Consider the following 20,495-nt stretch of genomic DNA (forward strand, 5'->3'; position numbering starts at 1 on the left):
TTGGTGCGGAATGCAAATTGGAGTGGGTCTAGGGTTTCTGGTGTTGATGTGAGCCATGACCAGCCTTTCAAAGTATTTCATGGCTACAGAAGTGAGTGCTACGGGTCGGTAGTCATTTAGGCAGGTTACCTTAGTGTTCTTGGGCACAGGGACTATGGTGGTCTACTTGAAACATGTTGGTATTACAGACTCAGATAGGGAGAGGTTGAAAATGTCAGTGACTGTGATCACACAGTCGTACGGAACAGCTGATACTCTCATGCATGTTTCAGTGTTACTTGACTCGAAGCGAGCATAGAGGTTATTTAGCTCGTCTGGTAGGCTCGTGCCCCTGGGCAGCTCTCAACTGTGCTTCCCTTTGTAGTCTGTAATAGTTTGCAAGCCCTGCCACATCCGACGAGTGTCGGAGCCGGTGTAGGACGATTCGATCTTAGTCCTGTATTGACGCTTTGCCTGTTTGATGGTTCGTCGCATGGCATAGAGGGATTTCTTATAAGCTTCCAGGTTAGAGTCCCTCTCCTTGAAAGCGGCAGCTCTATCCTTTAGCTCAGTGCGAATGTTACCTGTAATCCATGGCTTCTGGTTGAGGTATGTACTTACAGTCACTGTGGGGACGACATCCTCGATKCACTTATTGATGAAGCCAGTGACTGATGTGGTGTACTCCTCAATGCCATCGGAAGAATCCCAGATCATATTCCAGTCTGTGCTAGCAAAGCAGTCCTGTAGTTTAGCATCTGCTTCATCTGACCACTTTTTTATAGACCGAGTCACTAGTGCYTCCTGCTTACATTTTGTCTTGTAAGCAGGAATCAGGAGGATAGAAATATGGTCAGATTTGCCTAATGGAGGGTGAGGGAGAGCTTTGTACCCGTCTCTGTGTGTGGAGTAAAGGTGGTCTAGAATTTTTTTCCTCTGGTTGCACATTTAACATGCTGATAGAAATTAGGTAAAACTGATTTAAGTTTCCCTGCATTAAAGTCCCTGGCAACTAGGAGCGCAGCCTCTGGATGAGCGTTTTCCTGTTTGCTTATGGCGGTATACAGCTCATTGAGTGCAGTTTTACTGCCAGCATTGGTCTGTGGTGGTATGTAGACAGCTACGAAAAATGCAGATGAAAACTCTTTTGATAAATAGTGTGGTGTACAGCTTATCATGAGATACTCTACCTCAGGTGAGCAAAACCGTTAGACTTCCTTAGATATCGTGCACCAGCGTTTGTTCACCAAAATTAATAGGCACCCGTCCCGTGTCTTACCAGAGAATGCTGTTCTGTCCTGCCAATGGWGTGTATACAGTGTCTTGTGAAAGTATTCACCCCCTTGGCATTTTTCATATTTTGTTGCCTAAGAACCTGGAATTAAAATAGGTTTTTGGGGGGTTTGTATCATTTGATTTACACAACATGCCTACCACTTTGAAGATGCAAAATATTWTTTCTTGTGAAACAAGAAATAAGTGTAACGAACGTCGTCGGGTAATACCTTTTAATAAATATGAATACTTGAACAAAAAGAACAACAAAACGACAAACGAACAGTCCTGCAAGGTGCAATACACAAAACAGAAAACAACTACCCACCAACACAGGTGGGAACAGGCTACCTAAGTATGGTTCTCAATCAGAGACAACGATTGACAGCTGCCTCTGATTGGGAACCATACCAGGCCAAACACATAGAAATACAACACACAGAACAAAACATAGAATGCCCACCCCAACTCACGCCCTGACCAACCAAAATAGAGACATAAAAAGGATCTCTAAGGTCAGGGCGTGACAGTACAGGGCATTTCACCGCGGTGGCGGCTCTGGTGCGGGACGTAGACCCCGCTCCACCTCTGGCTTGGCCCACTTAAGTGGCGCCTCTAGAGCGGGGACCCTCGCCACCGACCCCGGACTGGGGACCCTAGCAGCGGGCCCCAGACATGAGGGTGAATCTGGCAGCTCCGGACAGGAGGGAGACTCTGGCAGCTCCGGACAGGAGGGAGACTCTGGCAGCTCCGGACAGGAGGGAGACTCTGGCAGCTCCGACAAAGGAGGAGACTCTGGCAGTTCCGGACAGGAGGGAGACTCTGGCAGTTCCGGACAGGAGGGAGACTCTGGCAGCTCCGAAATGAAACCCGTCGCTGGAGGCTCCGGACTAGAGGCGTCGCTGGAGCTCCGGACTAGAGGGCGTTGCTGGAGGCTCTGGACTAGAGGCGACGCTGGAGGCTCCGACTAGAGTGCGACGCTGGAGGCTCCGGACTAGAGGCATCGCTGGAGGCTCCGGACTGATGGGCGTCGCTGAACGCCTCGTGCTATGGATCATCACTGGAGGCTTCGTGCCATGGATCATCACTGGAGGCTTCGTGCCATGGATCACCACTGGGGCTTCGTGCCATGGATCATCACTGGAGCTTCGTGCCATGGATCATCACTGGAGGCTTCGTGCCATAGATCATCACTGAGGCTTCGTGCCATGGATCACCACTGGAGCTTCTTGCCATGGATCATCACTGGAGCTTCTTGCCATGGATCATCACTGGAGTGAGAGACACAGAGGCCTGGCTCTGGAGAAGCACAGGACTCACAGGCTGGGGAGACATGCAGGAGCTTAGGGCTTAGCACAGGCACAAACTCACCAGGCTGGGAGACATGCAGGAGCCTTGTCCTTGGCCGAGGCACCGATGCACTGGCCGTGGAGGCGCACTGGAGTCTCGAGCCACGAGCCTGCACAACCTTCCTGGCTAGATACCCCCTGTAGCCGCAAGTGCGGAGAGTTGGAACAGGCCGCACTGGCTGTGCTGGCGAACCGGGGACTCCGTACGTAGGGCTGGTGCCGTATAACCGGCGCGAGGAGACGCACTGGAGACCAGATGCGCTGAGCCGGCATCATCCCTCCTGGCTCGATGCCCACTCTAGCCCGGCCGATTCGAGGAGCTGCGATGTAACGCACCGGGCTATGCGTCGCACTGGGGACATCGTGCACTCCCCCGCATAACACGGTGCCTGCCCAGTCACTCTCTCGCCACGGTAAGCCCGGGGAGTTGGCTCAGGTCTCCTACCTGAGTCTGCCAATCTACCCGTGTGCACCCCCCAAAATAATTCTGGGGCTGCCTCTCGTGCACGTTATCTCGAGCCAATTCCTCGTAGTGACGCCGCTCCGCTCTAGCTGCCTCCAGCTCCTCTTTCGGACGGCGATACTCTCCTGGCTGTGCCCAGGGTCCCTTGCCGTCCAATATTTCCTCCCATGTCCAGGAGTCCATTACACGCTGCTTGGTCCTTTGGTAGTGAGTAGTTCTGTAACGAACATCGCCGGGAGAAGGAGCAGACCAAGGTGCAACGTGGTAAGTATTCATAATACCTTTTAATAAATACGAATACTTGAATAAAAAGAACAACAAAACAAAATACCTAAGTATGGTTCTCAATCAGAGACAACGATTGACAGCTGCCTCTGATTGGGAACCATACCAGGCCAAACACATAAAAATACAACACACAGAACAAAACATAGAATGCCCACCCCAACTCACCAAAATAGAGACATAAAAAGGATCTCTAAGGTCAGGGCGTGACAATAAGACAAAAAAACAGAAAACTTGAGCGTGCCTAACTATTCACCCCCCCRAGCCAATACTTTGTAGAGCCACCTTTTGCAGCAATTACAGCTGCATGTCTCTTGCGGTRTGTCTATAAGCTTGGCACATCTAGCCACTGGGATTTTTGTCCATTCTTCAAGGCAAAACTGCTCCAGCTCCTTCAAGTTGGATGGGTTCCGCTGGTGTAGAGCAATCTTTAAGTCATACCACAGATTCTCATTTGGATTGAGGTCTGGGCTTTGACTAGGCCATTCCAAGACATTTAAATGTTTCCCCTTAATCCACTTGAGTGTTGCTTTAGCAGTATGCTTAGGGTCATTGTCCTGCTGGAAGGCAAACCTCCGTCCTAGAGATTTCCCTGTATTTAGCGCCATCCATCATTCTTTCAATTCTGACCAGTTTCCCAGTCCCTGCCGATGAAAAACATGTATGGTGTTCTCGGGGAGAGGTGTTGGGTTTGCGCCAGACATAGCKTTTTCCTTGATGGCCAAAAAGCTCAATTTCAGCCTCATCTGACCAGAGTACCTTCTTCCGTATGTTTGGGGAGTCTCCCACAGGCCTTTTGGTGAACATCAAACGCGTTTGCAAAWTTTTTTCTTGAAGTAATGGCTTTTTTCTGGCCACTCTTCCKTAAAGCCCAGCTCTGTGGAGTGTATGGCTTAAAGTGGTCCTATGGACAGATACCTTTCAGCTCCTTCAGGGTTATCGGAGGACCTGAGCCCTAGKACCATGCCTTGGGACTACCTGGCCTGATGACTCCTTGCTGTCCTCAGTCCACCTGGCCGTGCTGCTGCTCCAGTTTCAACTGTTCTGCCTGCAGCTATGGAACCCTGATCTGTTCACCGTACGTGCTACCTGTCCCAGACCTGCTGTTTTCAACTCTCTAGAGACAGCAGGAGCGGTAGAGATACTCTGAGTGATCGGCTATGAAAAGCCAACTGACATTTACTCCTGAGGTGCAGACCTGTTGCACTCTCGACAACCACTGTGATKATTATTATTTGACCCTGCTGGTCATCTATGAACATTTGAACATCTTGTCCATGTTCTGTTATAATCTCCACCCGGCACAGCCAGAAGAGGACTGGCCACCCCTCATAGCCTGGTTCCTCTCTAGGTTTCTTCCTAGGTTCTGGCCTTTCTAGGGAGTTTTTCCTAGCCACCGTGCTTCTACACCTGCATTGCTTGCTGTTTGGGGTTTTAGGCTGGGTTTCTGTATAGCACTTTGAGATATCAGCTGATGTAAGAAGGGCTTTATAAATACATTTGATTTGATTTGATTTATCTTTGGTCTCTTTGTTGCCTCTCACCCCTACACACCCCCTACAAGAGGCCCTGACTGAGTAGGTTCAAACCCCAGCTCCCAAACAACCCGACACGGTACACTCACCGAGGCTCATCACAACCATCCAACTTCCATTTTCATATGTATTCACAATTTACCTTTATGGTCCCTCATGCTTCAGACTCTCATTGCCTGCTTTTGTGCAATGTATCAAATCTTCTCCCCTCTCATTGTTTCTGTGCAGTCTTCAGATATCAGTCAGAGGCTGTCTTCTGAGATAGCTGGCTTGACTGCAGGGATGCTGGCAGTCACCCCCAGGAGCACCACCCCGTGCTCTGTCTGTAGACACAAGCTTCAGTGAACAGCGTCTAGACACACCCTAGGCTCTTCTGCTTCCTCCCGCGGACGAGGAACACCCTACAAACCTTGCTCCGGGACTCCGTACTCACAGGACTCAGGCTACGCTGTAGCCAGGTCCGTCTGTCATGTCACCACATTTATTTCCCTCCCAGGAAATAAAGGTTATTTTGAATTAGAATTTTAACACCCTGCACCCTGTTTGTGGCGACATTTTTGGGGTGTTAATAAAAATAAAAAATAAACAATAATAAGGTTATGGCATAACAGAAGTCTTGAAAACCTGACACTAGGCAAGTCACTAGGGTCTGGTTTCAATGATGGACTATTTTGTCAACTTCAAAAAGGGAAAGAAAATTGTTCCGTGGTGCGTCCTTTAGGTGGGTCCTCTTCATACAGACAACTCTCCCAACAAATAACGAGGCAGATAATGCCAGAACGTTGTGATTCGAAACCAAAGTTTGCAGACAAAATMTTCGCAGTGATTTTAGTGAATGTAGTTGATGTAAACAAACCACTTGCGAAATGCACTCATTAAAAATAACCTCTCTGATCCATCTTGCTAGCTACTATTTAGTATTTTATTAAAGTGGATAAGATGGTGACGTAGGCAGTGACGTAGTTCTTCTATGACAAACTCATGTTCTATTACATACAGACGCTGTTCAGCCAAAACATTTGAAAATTGTGGGAGGCTAGAGAGACTAGCATAACTGCTCAGTTAGAGTTGAGCAATTATCCACATTGTTGTTATTATATAAATAATGTTTTTCTATTCATTAGGATCACAATATTCAATGTTTGATCTAAATCCTCTTTTTGTCACAATGTTTCTGTCAGACATGTTGGATAGAGCGCTGAGCCATTGACCAGTAGTGGCTATCCTCTACAGGACATTTTTATTTTATTTTATTTAACCTTTATTTAACTAGGCAACTAGACATGTTGCCCTCCTCCTCCTCTGCTGTCTCCTTCTCAGTCGTGGCATACAAAGCTCCCCGTTACTCGGACCTCCATGCACCTCCTCAAGGCCCCTATCACAGCAGACACTATAACCACCACTCACACAACCACAGCAGACACCGTAACCACCACTCACACAACCACAGCAGACACTATAACCACCACTCACACAACCACAGCAGACACCGTAACCACCACTCATACAACCACAGCAGACACTATAACCACCACTCACACAACCACAGCAGACACCGTAACCACCACTCATACAACCACAGCAGACACCGTAACCACCACTCACACAACCACAGCAGACACAATAACCACCACTCACACAATCACAGTAGCTACCACAGGCGTATAACATTTGTGAATAGCGCAAGGTAAAATTCAGTGTTATATTGATATGAGATGTGAATATCAGTAACAAAAACATTTTGCCATGATGTTTTGATTCTTTGGCTTGGCATTGTTTTGTTGGTAATATTTTGGCATTGTGACAAACCTTATAAATAATGTAATTTGTAACGTGCACGCTAAGAATCAGGAAGCAAGTACAGGGAATGAATTTAATAAATAAACAAACATGGAACAAAACAAGAAACACAAGTAGCGTGCAGATCTGAAACATACAAAGAGAAACAATAAACAGAAACAATAGAGCAGGAGTAGACGTGACTGTACCCCCACCCTGACGCGCGGCTCCAGCTGCAGGACACCGACCAGAGGGACGGTCCTGAGGACCAGTAGCAGACCGGTCGCTTCTGCTGAGGCAGCTGAGGCGTGGGAACCAGTTGGGGGTTAGGATGACCTGAAATATTCTGCTTTTACAAAATGTGATGCTGTTTTCAAATGAAACACAATACCTTGCTCTTGTTAAAGCTTTTAGAATTGTTTTTTTTKAACCGGCCAAGGCATGGGAGCCTRACGAGCTGGCTGAGGCATGTGAGCCTGACGAGCCGGCTGAGGCATGGGAGCCTGATGAGAAACTGAGGCTTGAGAGCCTGTCGAGCCAGCTGAGGCATGGAAGCTAGCTGTGGCATCTCCGGTAGCTTGAGAGCCTGTCGAGCCAGCTGAGGCATGGAAGCTAGCTGAGGCATCCCCGGTAGCTTTGGCAATGGAAGCCTGACGAGCCAACCAATGCTTGTGAACCTATCGAGCCAGCTGAGGCACGGAAGTCTGACAAGCCAGCTAAGGCATCCCAGGTTGCTTCGGCAGCCGGCCTTGGACCCGACGTCACCAGTAAAAAAGCAAAGAAATCCTTGTTGCTTGCCTTTGGCGAGGTGTTATTCTTTCTGTTTATATGTCTGTACGCTACTCGTATTTCTTGTTTTGTTCTATGTTCGTTTATTTAATAAATTCACTCCCTGTACTTGCTTCCCARTTATTAGAGTACACCATTCCTGTGGCTTTAGCTGCATTCATAGGGAGTTTTACTAGGTCTGAAGGTGGTATAGTTTGTACCAGTTATAAGCTGGTATGTTCTGACTGACCCCTTTTTAAACAGATCCCCTAGGCATGTTGCAGGGAGCTTTCCACTTTGGCTCTCAGTCGAAACGGGGTTAATGACAGCACTTTCAATGTCACTCCAATTTTAGACAATGCCACTATTTTGTTACTTTACAAGAAATACAATTTTGTATTACAAGCAACCTAACCTCTCCCGGTAACTTTTTCCGTGTGGTTAGAACTGGCTCTAATATATGAGCTGGCTCTAATATAGCTGGCTCCTGTAAATACTGTATCTCAAAAAGGGTTTTCTGGAGCAATACATGAGACATGAATGGTCTCATGAGGATACAATGATAAGATCTCATATATTTGTCATACTTCTCAAATGTAAGTATCAATCCAAGCTCATTTGTCTCATGAAAGTCTCAAGAATTCATTCTCTTTTTCATCTCCTCCTTGCTCCTAMGGGAGCCTTATGAGAAACAGTTCAGATATGTGATTACTAAATCATACAAAATTGATATCTCCCATATTTCTTCAGAGATTAAGAAAAGACCACTCTGAGCAAAATAGTTTTCCTCTGGGCTGTTACTACAGTAAAAGCCTGGGTAGGCACTGAGTTGCGCTGAGCTGAGTGACTCCCAACAGTTAAAACGTTGTTCAATATAGATACCTCATGAAATATTTGGAATGGTTTAAAAGGCATATATACATAAAAGCTTTGCTACTGTTATGAGGGATAGATTCTTCACTTAAATTCTTAATTTAAAACAGTGTGGTGCATCTGTCCAAGTCCTCAATGACTTGGATAGGTCTATATCTCCCTATGGGAGAATGATTCCCAAATACTTTATGCTTTTTCTCTGCCAACACAACATTGCTAGGAATGCAGCCAATAGGTAGTCACAATGTTACATTGGAGGACATTGGAGCTTTGTTACAAGGTTGTTGCTCAACATTTGCCAATAGTGCCGATGTTGTACAAGGTTGTGGGCTATGACGTTTTTGTAATTTGCGTTGGCACCTAAGCTTATGCTTTGAAAAGGTGTTGTTGAGTCCGTCTCATCACGACCACCACCACAGTAATTGCAACATTGTGACAATGTCTTGCCTTTGCTGGGGCTGCATAAACATATATACAACATTTCATAAGTGACTATTTGAGGTGCAAAAGTTTTGGCCACCATTTATTAAAGCACGCTCAAAAATATTTTAAACATTGATGCCCCCCTTCCACATAAATTACTACATCACACAGGCCTTTGGGTTCCTGTCGATGTAGCTCACAACTGAAGCCTGAACAGAAACATGGTRACAAGGGAGCTAGCTAACTATTCAACAGGAAAGTACTGCTGTTGCCACAAGAAGCTAAACCTAGCCAAGAGTGCTCAGCCAATCGATTGGCTGCAAGTGAGCATTAGTCCCCTGTTCTAGACTGAAGCACATGATTGGAGTGTTAAGGTGCTGTTTGTGCCATCCAACTGCACGTTCACTCGTCCAGGATGGAACTTTCCGTCCCATTACTCTCCTTGGCCTCATCAGTGAATAGTGTACGCATTAGAATGCATCTCTCATAATATCTCAGTAAACGGACCTATTTGTCACAGCACAACATGCTTGACTAATTGTCAACTCCCAGCGCTAATTCACATAACATTAAGCTGTCTTGCTGGTGGCAGCTAGCCACATCGTGTGTCTGTTGATATAAGATATCGTGGGGGGTTTTGGTACGGTTGTTATTTTTTGTCTTTTTGACCCTTGGTTTTCTGGTGAAGTGAACAGAAACAGATGTCCCAGTAATGTGTTCATATTATGATGTGGAATTAGTTCATTTGAGGATGGGTTTTTGTTTTTCGATTAGAACAGCTAGTTGATAGTGTGTGAAAAGAACACAAGAACATGCTGAATGTCACATTTTGTGTGTGTCTGTGTCGGTGTGTTCTTGAGAAGCTTAGTAACAGGCTTGAAGCTTTTCCTCTGTCATRAACTCATCATGTTTGATTACTGGTTAGATCACTATTGTCTAAAGCATGGCGTTAGCTTAGCAAGACTCCGAACCCACATCAAGCTGAAAACAAACCGAGATTGTTAAACAGGTGGGTTTGAAAACGCAAAAAATGCTCCTTGAGTGGTAACTGTTTCTTATTAGATCAAAACATTTCCATAATTTWAAAAAACGGAAGGGCAATGAAAAATGTATCTATTCAGAATGACAGGGGCCTTAGAGGCGACCTAAGAAAGAGTGGGAGCCTGCAAGGTTGTCTTCTCTTTTCTTCTGCAGTTTCTCGGACAAAGATGGTGCTGCTGATACAATGTGCACCAAGCCAAGCCAATCCAGTCATTCATTTTTTAGAATTTAAAACTTTAAGTGTTCTATCTGCTACACTGTGCTTAGAGATGATCAAGGATATAGCCATTAAGATAGGAAGAAAAAGGGAGATGAACTTCAGAAAGTGAGGGTAATTTGTTTATTTATCCCTATTTATTTATCCCTACATGTCATAGATACAGAATCAGGATGTAGAACCAAGTGCCCTTATGGTTGTCTGCGAAGCCACAGCCCCAAGTCAAAAGCATTGGAAATGCATAAACAGCCTTGGTTTCTCAAATGACTGCCTCGCCTGGTACACCAATGACTTCTCAGATAGAGAAATCGGAGGGCCTGTTGTCCGGACCTCTGGCAGTCTCTATGGGGGTGCCACAAGGTTCAATTCTCGGGCCGACTCTTTTCTCTGTATACATCAATGATGTCGCTCTTGCTGCTGGTGATTCTCTGATACACCTCTAGGCAGACAACACCATTCTGAATACTTCTGGCAATTCTTTGGACACGGTGTTAACAAACCTCCAGATGAGCTTCAATGCGATACAACACTCCTTCCGTGGCCTCCAACTGCTCTTAAATGCAAGTAAAACTAAATGCATGCTCTTCAACCGATCGCTGCCCGCACCCACCCGCCCACCCGTCTAGCATCACTAATCTGGATGGTTCTGACTTAGAATATGTGGACAACTACAAATACCTAGGTGTCTGGTTAGACTGTAAACTCTCCTTCCAGACTCACATTAAGCATCTCAAATCCAAAATTAAATCTAGAATCGGCTTCCTATTTTGCAACAAAGCCTCCTTCACTCATGCTGCCCAAAAGACCCTCGTAAAACTGACAATCTTTCCGATCCTTGACTTTGGCGATGTCATTTACAAAATAGCCTCCAACACTCTACTCAGCAAATTGGATGTAGTCTAACACAGTGCCATCCGTTTTGTCACCATTGCCCAATATACTACTGTAACGTTCGGACCAATATGCAGCGAGGTATGAAGACATAATGATTTATTTAAAGAAAGACGAACACGAAAAACTCTTAACAAACTACAAAACAATAAACGACGTAAACAGACCTGAACATGAGAACTTACAGACAACGAAGAACGCACGAACAGGAACAAACKAAACAGTCCCGTGTGGCATAAACACTAACACAGGAACAATCACCCACAAACAAACGGTGTGAACAGCCTACCTTAATATGGTTCTCAATCAGAGGAAACGTAAAACACCTGCCCCTGATTGAGAACCATATCAGGCTAATTAACAATGAACCTAAACATAGAAACACATRACATAGAATGCCCACCCAGCTCACGTCCTGACCATACTAAACAAAGACAAACTAAAGGAAATAAGGTCAGGAACGTGACAACTACCCACCACTGCGACCTGTATGCTCTCGTTGGCTGGCCCTCGCTTCATATTCGTCGCCAAGCCCACTGGCTCCAGGTTATCTATAAGTCTTTGCTAGGTAAAGCCCCGCCTTATCTCAGCTCACTGGTCACCATAGCAACACCCACCCGTAGCACCCACTCCAGCAGATATATTTAACTGGTCATCCCCAAAGCCAACTCCTCATTTGGCCRCCTTTCCTTCCAGTTCTCTGCTGCCAATGACTGGAACGAATTGCAAAAATCACTGAAGCTGGAGACTCATATCTCCCTCACTAACTTTCAGCACCAGCTGTCAAAGCAGCTCACCGATCATTGCACCTGTACACAGCCCATCTGTAAATAGCCCACCCAACTACCTCATCCCCATATTGTTATTAATTTTTTTTGCTCCTTTGCATCTCAGTATCTCTACTTGCACATTCATCTGCTGCACATCTATCACTCCAGTGTTAATGCTAAATTGTAATTATTTTGCCACTATGTCCTCTTTATTGCCCTAACTCCCCAATCTTACTACATTTGCACACCCTGTATATAGATTTTTCTATTGTGTTATTGACTGTACGTTTGTTTATCCCATGTGTAACTCTGTGTTGTTTGTGTCGCAATGCTTTGCTTTATCTTGGCCAGGTCGCAGTTGTAAATGAGAACTTGTTCTCAACTGGCCTACCTGGTTAAATAAAGGCGAAATAAATTTAAAATTTAAAAAAAAATTATGTTCGGCAGCTGCCCTGATAATAATCACAGAAACTTTGAGGAGCATAATCAGGGGGAACTCTTAGGAGTTACAACCCTAAGAGCATTATTCATCTCTCCAGGCCCAAGGTCTTTGTACATCTTCCTATTTTTAATTTCACCACAACACAATGGCTTATATCAGTGGTTCCATAACTCGGTCCTGTCCCCCGGGTGCACGTTTTGGTTTTTTCACTACACAGCTGATTCAAATAACCAACTCATAATCATGCTTTGATTATCTGAATCAGCTTTGTAGTGGTAGGGCAACAACCAAAACGTACACCCATGGGGGGCCCCAGGACCGAGTTTGGGATACCCTGGATTAGATACTTGCACTACCGTCTTCGTCGCAATTCTAATCAAACTTTGGAGAGAGCAAAGTGAGATATTTCCTCTTGAGGAATGCTTATGAATAGACTTTCGGCTAAACCACTGTGGAATTACAGGAACTTGATTCTAGCCCTCTCAGCCACGGAGTTGTGTAGATAAGTTGAGCTACTTAAGAACTAATTTTAAAGCTTGAATCCTGATCCAGTCCTGATCCACTCTTGGTGCCTAGATAAAGAATGCATTAAAGAGGATTTTGGCCAAGAGCTAGGGCCGTCCTTCAAGATAATGCTCCCTCTACAATTATTGTGTTGACCTTCAGTCAACTGTGTTGACCTTCCTTCATCATGCCCTCCATTGTAAGTACCACTGATCTTTGTGGATCACTGAGAGTATTGATAATGAATCTCAATTAGATTTGTTTCACCTCGTTTAAGGCCATATATCTCTGTTGTTGGCCAAAAATTATACACATTACCTTAGAAAAAGTGTGCAGTCCCTCCTGTACACAGGATTCAYGGCCATGAATATTCAGCAAATGCAAATATTGACTTTTCTTATGTAGAGTGGAGCCTTTCCTGGAGTTACAATATAAATGTAAATGAGGAAATATCAGTTAAATCGTATTTTTGTTGAATAGTTCTGATGGTGACTTTTTGCCTACTATGAGTGGAACATTACCCACTGTACCATTCGTCTGAGTGACCACAAATATGGCTCCCACAAGACCATTAGAAGTCGATGGGGTCATTCACAAGGCTTTTTCAAGTGCATCTACAGTATAGGCTACCGTGCGTATATGATAGATAGAGATTACAAACTCTCTTGAGGCAGCTTTAACATGTACAGTTGAAGTCGGAAGTTTACATACACTGAGGTTGGAGTCATTAAAACTCGTTTTTCAACCCCTCCACAAATTTTTGGTTAACAAACTATAGGTTTGGCAGGTCCGTTAGGACATCTACTTTGGTGCATGATACAAYAAAATTTTCCAACAAATGTTTACAGACAGATTATTTAACTTATAATTCACTGTATCACAATTCCAGTGGTTCAGAAGTTTACATACACTAAGTTGACTGTGCCTTTAAACAAGCCTTGGCAAATTTGAGAAAATTATGTCATGGCTATGTCATGGCAAGCTTCTGATTGGCTAATTGACATAATTTGAGTCAATTGGAGGTGTACCTGTGGATGTATTTCAAAGCCTACCTTCAAACTCAGTGCTCTTTGCTTGAAGAAAAAAAAAGAAATCAGCCAAGACTCAGAAAAATTATTGTAGACCTCGACAAGTCTGGTTCATCCTTGGGAGCAATTTCCAAATGCTTGAAGGTACCATTTCCATCTGTACAAACAATAGTAGCAAGTATAAACACCATGGGACCACGCAGCCGTCATACCAGTCAGGAAGGAGACGTGTTCTGTCTCAAAGAGATGAACGTACTTTGGTGCAAAAGTGCAAATCAATCCCAGAACAACAGCAAAGGACCTTGTGAAGTACTGGAGGAAACAGGTACAAAAGTATGAATATCCACAGTAAAACAAGTCCTATATCGACATAACCTGAAAGGCCACTAAGCAAGGAAGAAGCCACTGCTCCAAAACCGCCATAAAAAAAACAGATACGGTTTGCAACTGCAAAAATACTTCATATTTTTTGGAGAAATGTCCTCTGGCTGATGGAAACGAAAATTGAACTGTTTGGCCATAATGACCATCGTTATGTTTGGAGGAAAAAGGGGGAGGCTTGCAAGCCGAAGAACACCATCCTAACCGTGAAGCACGGGGATGGTAGCATCATGTTGTGGGGGTGCTTTGCTGCAGAGGGGCTGTGTGCACTTCACAAAATAGATGGCATCATGAGGTAGGAAAATTATGTGGATATATTGAAGCAACATCTCAAGACATCAGTCAGGAAGTTAAAGCTTGGTCACAAATGGGTCTTCCAAATGGACAATGACCCCAAGCATGCTTCCAAAGTTGTGGCAAAATGGCTTAGGACGACAAAGTCGAGGTATTGGAGTGGCCATCAGTAAGCTCGACCTCAATCCTATTGAAAACTTGTGGGCAGAACTGAAAAAGCGTTTGCGAGCAAGGAGGCCCTACAAACCTGACTCAGTTAATCACACAGTCTCTGTCAGGAATGGAATCGGACCAAAATGTATTAAACTTATTGTGGGAAGCTTGTAGAAGGCTACCCAAAACGTTTGACCCAAGTTAAACAATTTAAAGGCAATGCTACCAAATACTAATTGAGTGTATGTAAACGTCTGACCAACTATGAATGTGATGAAAGAAATAAAAGCTGAAATAAATCATTCTCTCTACTATTATTCTGACATTTCACATTCTTAAAATAAAGTGGTGATCCTAACTGACCTAAGACAGGGAATTTTTACTAGGGTTAAATGTCAGGAATTGTGAAAAACKGAGTTTAAATGTATTTGGCTAAGGTAAACTTCCGACTTCAACTGTATTTAGGTGAAGCCCACCTGTCCACTAAGGCTTCGTCGGTCAAGAGTCACTGTTGTCCATGAGAAACTTAGCATGTCATGCAACTTATGTCATCCAACTATTCCCAAGGCCTCTTTACTTCTCAGTATATCTTCAGGCGATTTCTCAATTTCTTCTTGATTTCTCTCCAAAAAGGAGTTCTATTAAAAGTCTATTACATTCTGTGAATCTTAATTCCCGTAACTTGATTAAGATTTATGAAAGCTATTACATACTAACTCGTTGGGAGACTATGGGATGTGACTGTGTCATGATTGAAACAACAGGAAGTCTTCCACCAATAAGTCTGTCAGCGGAAAGTGCAGTGCATTGCACAATGTTTAACGTTCCGCTCTTACATACTGCTGTGAAAAGTTATTAAAAGTGTAACCCAGTCCCATAGCGGGGGCAAATAATTGTATTAACTGCCTTTGTATTATTCAAAGTAGGGTGGGGAGGTGGTGTAGGGGTGGGGATGCTTAGCGTACAAAGTAATAATTTCATCAATTTGATAATTATGTCTGCTATTGAATTCAAAATTGAAGGCGATTGTTATTCTGGGAGAAAACTGCAATTTCCAATTCCGAAAAACTTTTGTTCCAAATAGTAGCTCAGTGTGGCACCAAATGGACATAATATATCTTTTAAATGTCTGTTTCACCAGCTATTCAATATTTTAAATTGAAATAGTCTATTTACTCCAACAAATAGCATTTCCCCAACTACATCCCAAGGTATTTTGTACCGAGCCGAACAGCCAGAGGTGTTGCTATGGCCCCAGACTTCATTTGGCATTTCAATTACACTGAGTTGTGGAATGAGATGGGTGTATTCTGTCCGTCTTTGTCTCTTCCATTCTGACATTCAAAGTCATTTTTGCTTATGTGCTGCTGGATTCTGGATCTGTTTGAATTGTGCTTCTACACCTGCATTGCTTGCTGTTTGGGGTTTTAGGCTGGGTTTCTGTACAGCACTTCGAGATATTAGCTGATGTACGACGGACTATATAAAATAAACTTGATTTGATTTGATTTGATTTTATGGGACCAACGTCTAAATGTAAAGATATGTCTACTTTTGAAAACAGCATGCATAGAAACTCACTTTGTGTACTGTAACAATATGTTATGTCTGTCCAATTTCTGTTAACTTACTGATCTGAGGATTGAATTGGAGTCTCAAAATATTCTGCAGCTAGGACATATAAGGTCACCATCACATKTGGTTAATTCCTTGAGATTTGACTACACATTTGACAAAAAATTTATTCTAATAGCCCAATGAAATCAACTATCTATAGCAGTAAGTAAAACGTAAGGTGTTCATAACTTCAATGAACGATTAATACAACTTTTCCTTGCAGCCACAGGGTGTAACCCCCCCAAACCCTTGCTACAATAGTTTAATTATTTATGATTCTCTTTTACTTACGYTGTCTTGTTACATGGCCTGAAATTCGTTTGCTGAAAACAAGCCATAGTCTGATACGAGTCTCCTCTCCCTGCTTACAGGGAGGTGTGGATTAAACGGAATCTCAGCCGACAGCTGGGGGCCGCCCTTTATGATAATGCTCCCTCTACAATTACAGCTTTGACCTTCCAGAGGTGGAGAGAAAGAATGGCAGTGAGACATCCATTACCAACCCTTCATCATGCTTAGTGGCAGACATCTTGGTCACCACATCACCTTTCTACCTCCTGACATTGACTTTTGTGTTTTAGCTGAGGTTTGTGTGTGTGTGTGTATCTGTTTGTCTGTCTCTCTGTGTGTGTGTGTGTGTGTGTGTGTGTGTGTGTGTGTGTGTGTGTGTGTGTGTGTGTGTGTGTGTGTGGGTGTGTGTGGGTGTGTGTGGGTGTGTGTGGGTGTGTGTGGGTGTGTGGGTGGGTGCGTGGGTGCGCTCACTCGTGCCTGCGTGCGTACATGTTGAAGGGTCTCCACATTACAAAGGTGACATAGTGACATACGAGATACATTTGTCAGGACGTGGGAGTGCACTCAGACATTTGTCATGGCGCATTATTGCGTTCTGAATTGCCTCATGCCATATTGGTGGGCGGTTAGGTGCCAGGATAATGGTGTTGGCAGTTAGGTGCCAGGTATTGGTGTTGGTGGTTAGGTGCCAGGGTAATTGGTGTCACCGGTTAGGTGCCAGGGTAATGGTGTCAGTGGTTAGGTTGCCAGGGTATTGTGTTGGCAGTTAGAAATAATGAATCATGTATATAATTATCCGTGATGGTAATCCTTTATTTGGTTTGCTCATAATATTCTACAATTTTTTGAGGATCCCTAGCGGGATATGAAAAATAAACTCATTCCCTGAGAATCAAATCCTCTGGCTTTCTCTTCACACCTTCCCTCCTCAAAGAGATGAGAGAGGTCAACACTGCAGTGAATGACAGACATCCAYTTTGATGGCAGAGAGGCTAGTCTCTTTGATGGCAGAGAGGCTAGTCTTTTTGATGGCAGAGAGGCTGGTCTCTTTGATGGCAGAGAGCCAGTCTCTTTGATAGCAGAGAGGCTGGTCTCTTTGATGGCAGAGAGGCTAGTCTTTTTGATGGCAGAGAGGCTAGTCTCTTTGATGGCAGAGAGGCTAGTCTCTTTGATGGCAGAGAGGCCAGTCTCTTTGATGGCGGAGAGGCTGTGCAGTGGGAGTGCAATGCAGTGGGAGTAGATTCACTTCAGTCATGTTCAGCGGTTTGACTCATGTTCTACCTGTACATGCACAAAAATAGAACCCTTTTAGAATGACTAGTGGATTTCCATGGCTACCACAGCATTCTGCAGTGTTACRCCATCCCATCTGGTTTGAGCTTAGTGGGATTATAATTTTTTTTTCAACAGGACAATGACCCAAAACACACCTCCAGGCTGTGTAGGGCTATTTGACCAAGAAGGAGTGTGATGGAGTGCTGCATTAGATGACCTGGCCTCCACAATCACCCGACCGCAACCCAATTGAGATGGTTTGGGATGAGTTGGACCGCAGTGTGAAAGAAAAGCAGCCAACAAGTGCTCAGCATATGTGGGAACTCCATCAAGACTGTTGGACAAGCATTCCAGGTGATGCTGGTTGAGAGAATGACAAAAGTTTGCAAAGCCTTCATCAAGGCAAAGGGTGGCTACTTTGAAGAATCTCAAATAAAAAATACATCTGAAATTGTTTAACACTTTTCTGGTTACTACATGATTCCATATGTGCTATTTCATAGTTTTGATGTCTTCACTATTATTCTACAATGTAGAAAATAGTAAAAATAAAGAAATGAGTAGGTGTGTCCAAACTTTTGACTTATACCTAAAGGGGTCTTAAAATTCGAAATCAAATAGCTAAATGATCCATCGTATAACCATCTTAAAACAATTAGCTTAGGAAGGGCCCTTAGCCCCACTTAGCACTGAGTTCATTCAGTGGAAATGTGTGTTATCTACCTGTTTAGTTTTGTCAACCGTTTTACACAACTCTCCAATAACAGTTTCATAGTCGACTCAACAATAATATTCATGAAAGTAAAAGCCCAAGCACAGTGACAGAGAGGAAGAAAAAAATGGAGACATACCCTTTATCCGCAAACTCCCTGGGATCCCATCCTGCTGAAACAACAACAAACAGAAAGACAGAAAGCTGTAAGATATCACACAGTCACACTTGCATCAAGTTAACAAGATCAACATTCGCCAACAGAGTAATAACACCAAGAGCAATTTCACTTTTATGAGTGGAATCTCAGCCGCTGCTACAAATATTGAAGGTATTCATGTCGAAGGCTTATAAATGCATAGAAAGATGATGCATTTTTACTGTATGAAGCACTTAGCTGAGGTGGCTATTGAGAATAATAGGATACTATTGAGAATCTGTTTATTTTATCATAAAGTGCAGTGACTATTTGGCTTTTCTGTTACATTTCATATTCATGAGTTACTGCCAAGTCACTGAAGTACATAACATATGCAGAGTGTTTGACAGTGAAAGGCTAAGAGGTAATGTCTGTATCTCCATAAAAGGGATGTCTTTAAAGGTTAAAAGAAGCAGCAAGAGCGTGAAAAATGGCAATTGAAAACATTATGTACCATTATGCCCTTAAAGAAGGTACTTTTCAGCGCAACACTACCAATTTATTTACTAGTGAATCATTGGTATTTTATGCCCAATGATGGTATAGGGCCGTTATGGCGAAATAAAAGGCTTCAACTTACAGTAGTGTATGGCAATTCACCAGTTGTTGAAGACCATATAAATATTTGATTCCATCCTCTGTGTGGAGAATTCCTCCTTTTTATTCAGCTACTGGCAGTGTAATGTAATAGGTCTAGAGTCAATAACGAGAGCTTTTCTCTTTTCTCTGACTGACACCAAGCAGAAAATACTTATCATTCATTTTATCAAACACATAGATTGACATAGTAAAATGCACAGAAAATCTATAGAACAAAGTCTGTTTACATACAAATCACCAATGGATTTACCTAAATCAATGGACTGTATGACTCATCAAAAAGTGTTCAACAGAGTAGTGACATGTTGTAGAATGTCTCAGTTGACAGAATGCCTAATAACATACTTGCTAGTGTTTCATGTATCTTGCTGTTTTCCGTGTCAATAGAAAATGTACTCTGGTATTGAGCCATGTCAACATTAATATGCCACTAGAGTTTGGAGGCATGAAATGAAAGGGGATTATGACTCATATTGGCTTCTTGATGCCAGACAAGTCATGTATGTTGAACCGCACCATGCCAACACATTACTTACACATGTATAGAGAAGGTCACTTCACTCACCAGGGTAGTGTTCAGCATGGCACACTGTAGGAAAATGGTCTGCAATGAAAAACTTGTTCCAGTTGGACAAGTTCAGGTACTACCTTCAAATTTCAGTGGGTTTCAAAACAAAATTAACTTACTGACCACTACCCAGGCGATCCATGTCAACACAGAATGATCCTATCGGGAACATGATGGCTCTAATACATGAATGGTCCAATCAGGGAACATGATGGCTCTAATACATGAATGGTCCAATCAGGGAACATGATGGCTCTTATACATGCCTAGTCTGAAGCCTTGTCACCATTAGTGATCTACAGATAACAATGCATAAATATTTGCCACTGACTATTGATTTTCAACTAAACAGGAATTGTGAGAGAGTCAAAAAGACCATCCATCCTATAGCTAAGAACATATTGCCTGCAATCTTCAAAGACACGACTACTGTATAACTACAGCCAAAGTAAGAGGATCAATTAGTTGAGGAGATACTTTGCATGGAAAGTCTGTTGGGGCTGCATTTTAAAGGGGAGCGATTTCATAGGCCTTTGACAGACTTCTCCCTGGGGCTGGTGGAGCGAGCACACAGCTGTACACCCATGGCCCATCTGCCCTGTTACCCCCAGCTGTACACCAAGGGCCATCTTCTCCCTGTTACCCCAAGCTGTACACCCAGGCCCATCTTCTCCCTGTTACCCGCAGCTGTACACCCATGGCCCATCTAAGCCCTGTTACCCCCAGCTGTACATCCATGGCCCATCTTCTCCCTGTTACCCCAAGCTGTACACCCAGGGCCAT

General features: G+C 43.8%; 1 protein-coding gene across 1 annotated transcript in view; it reads right to left on the reverse strand.

Moving 5' to 3' along the window:
* LOC111965841 (follistatin-like 5) overlaps positions 1 to 20,495 on the reverse strand; it is a 250,919-nt gene that overhangs the window by 187,181 nt on the left and 43,243 nt on the right. The window contains 1 exon segment of the mRNA XM_070444249.1: positions 18,485 to 18,518. Within this exon segment, the coding sequence (XP_070300350.1) occupies positions 18,485 to 18,518 (34 nt within the window).

This window comes from Salvelinus sp. IW2-2015, linkage group LG6.2 (genome assembly GCF_002910315.2).
Source record: "Salvelinus sp. IW2-2015 linkage group LG6.2, ASM291031v2, whole genome shotgun sequence".
NCBI classification, from domain to species: domain Eukaryota; kingdom Metazoa; phylum Chordata; class Actinopteri; order Salmoniformes; family Salmonidae; genus Salvelinus; species Salvelinus sp. IW2-2015.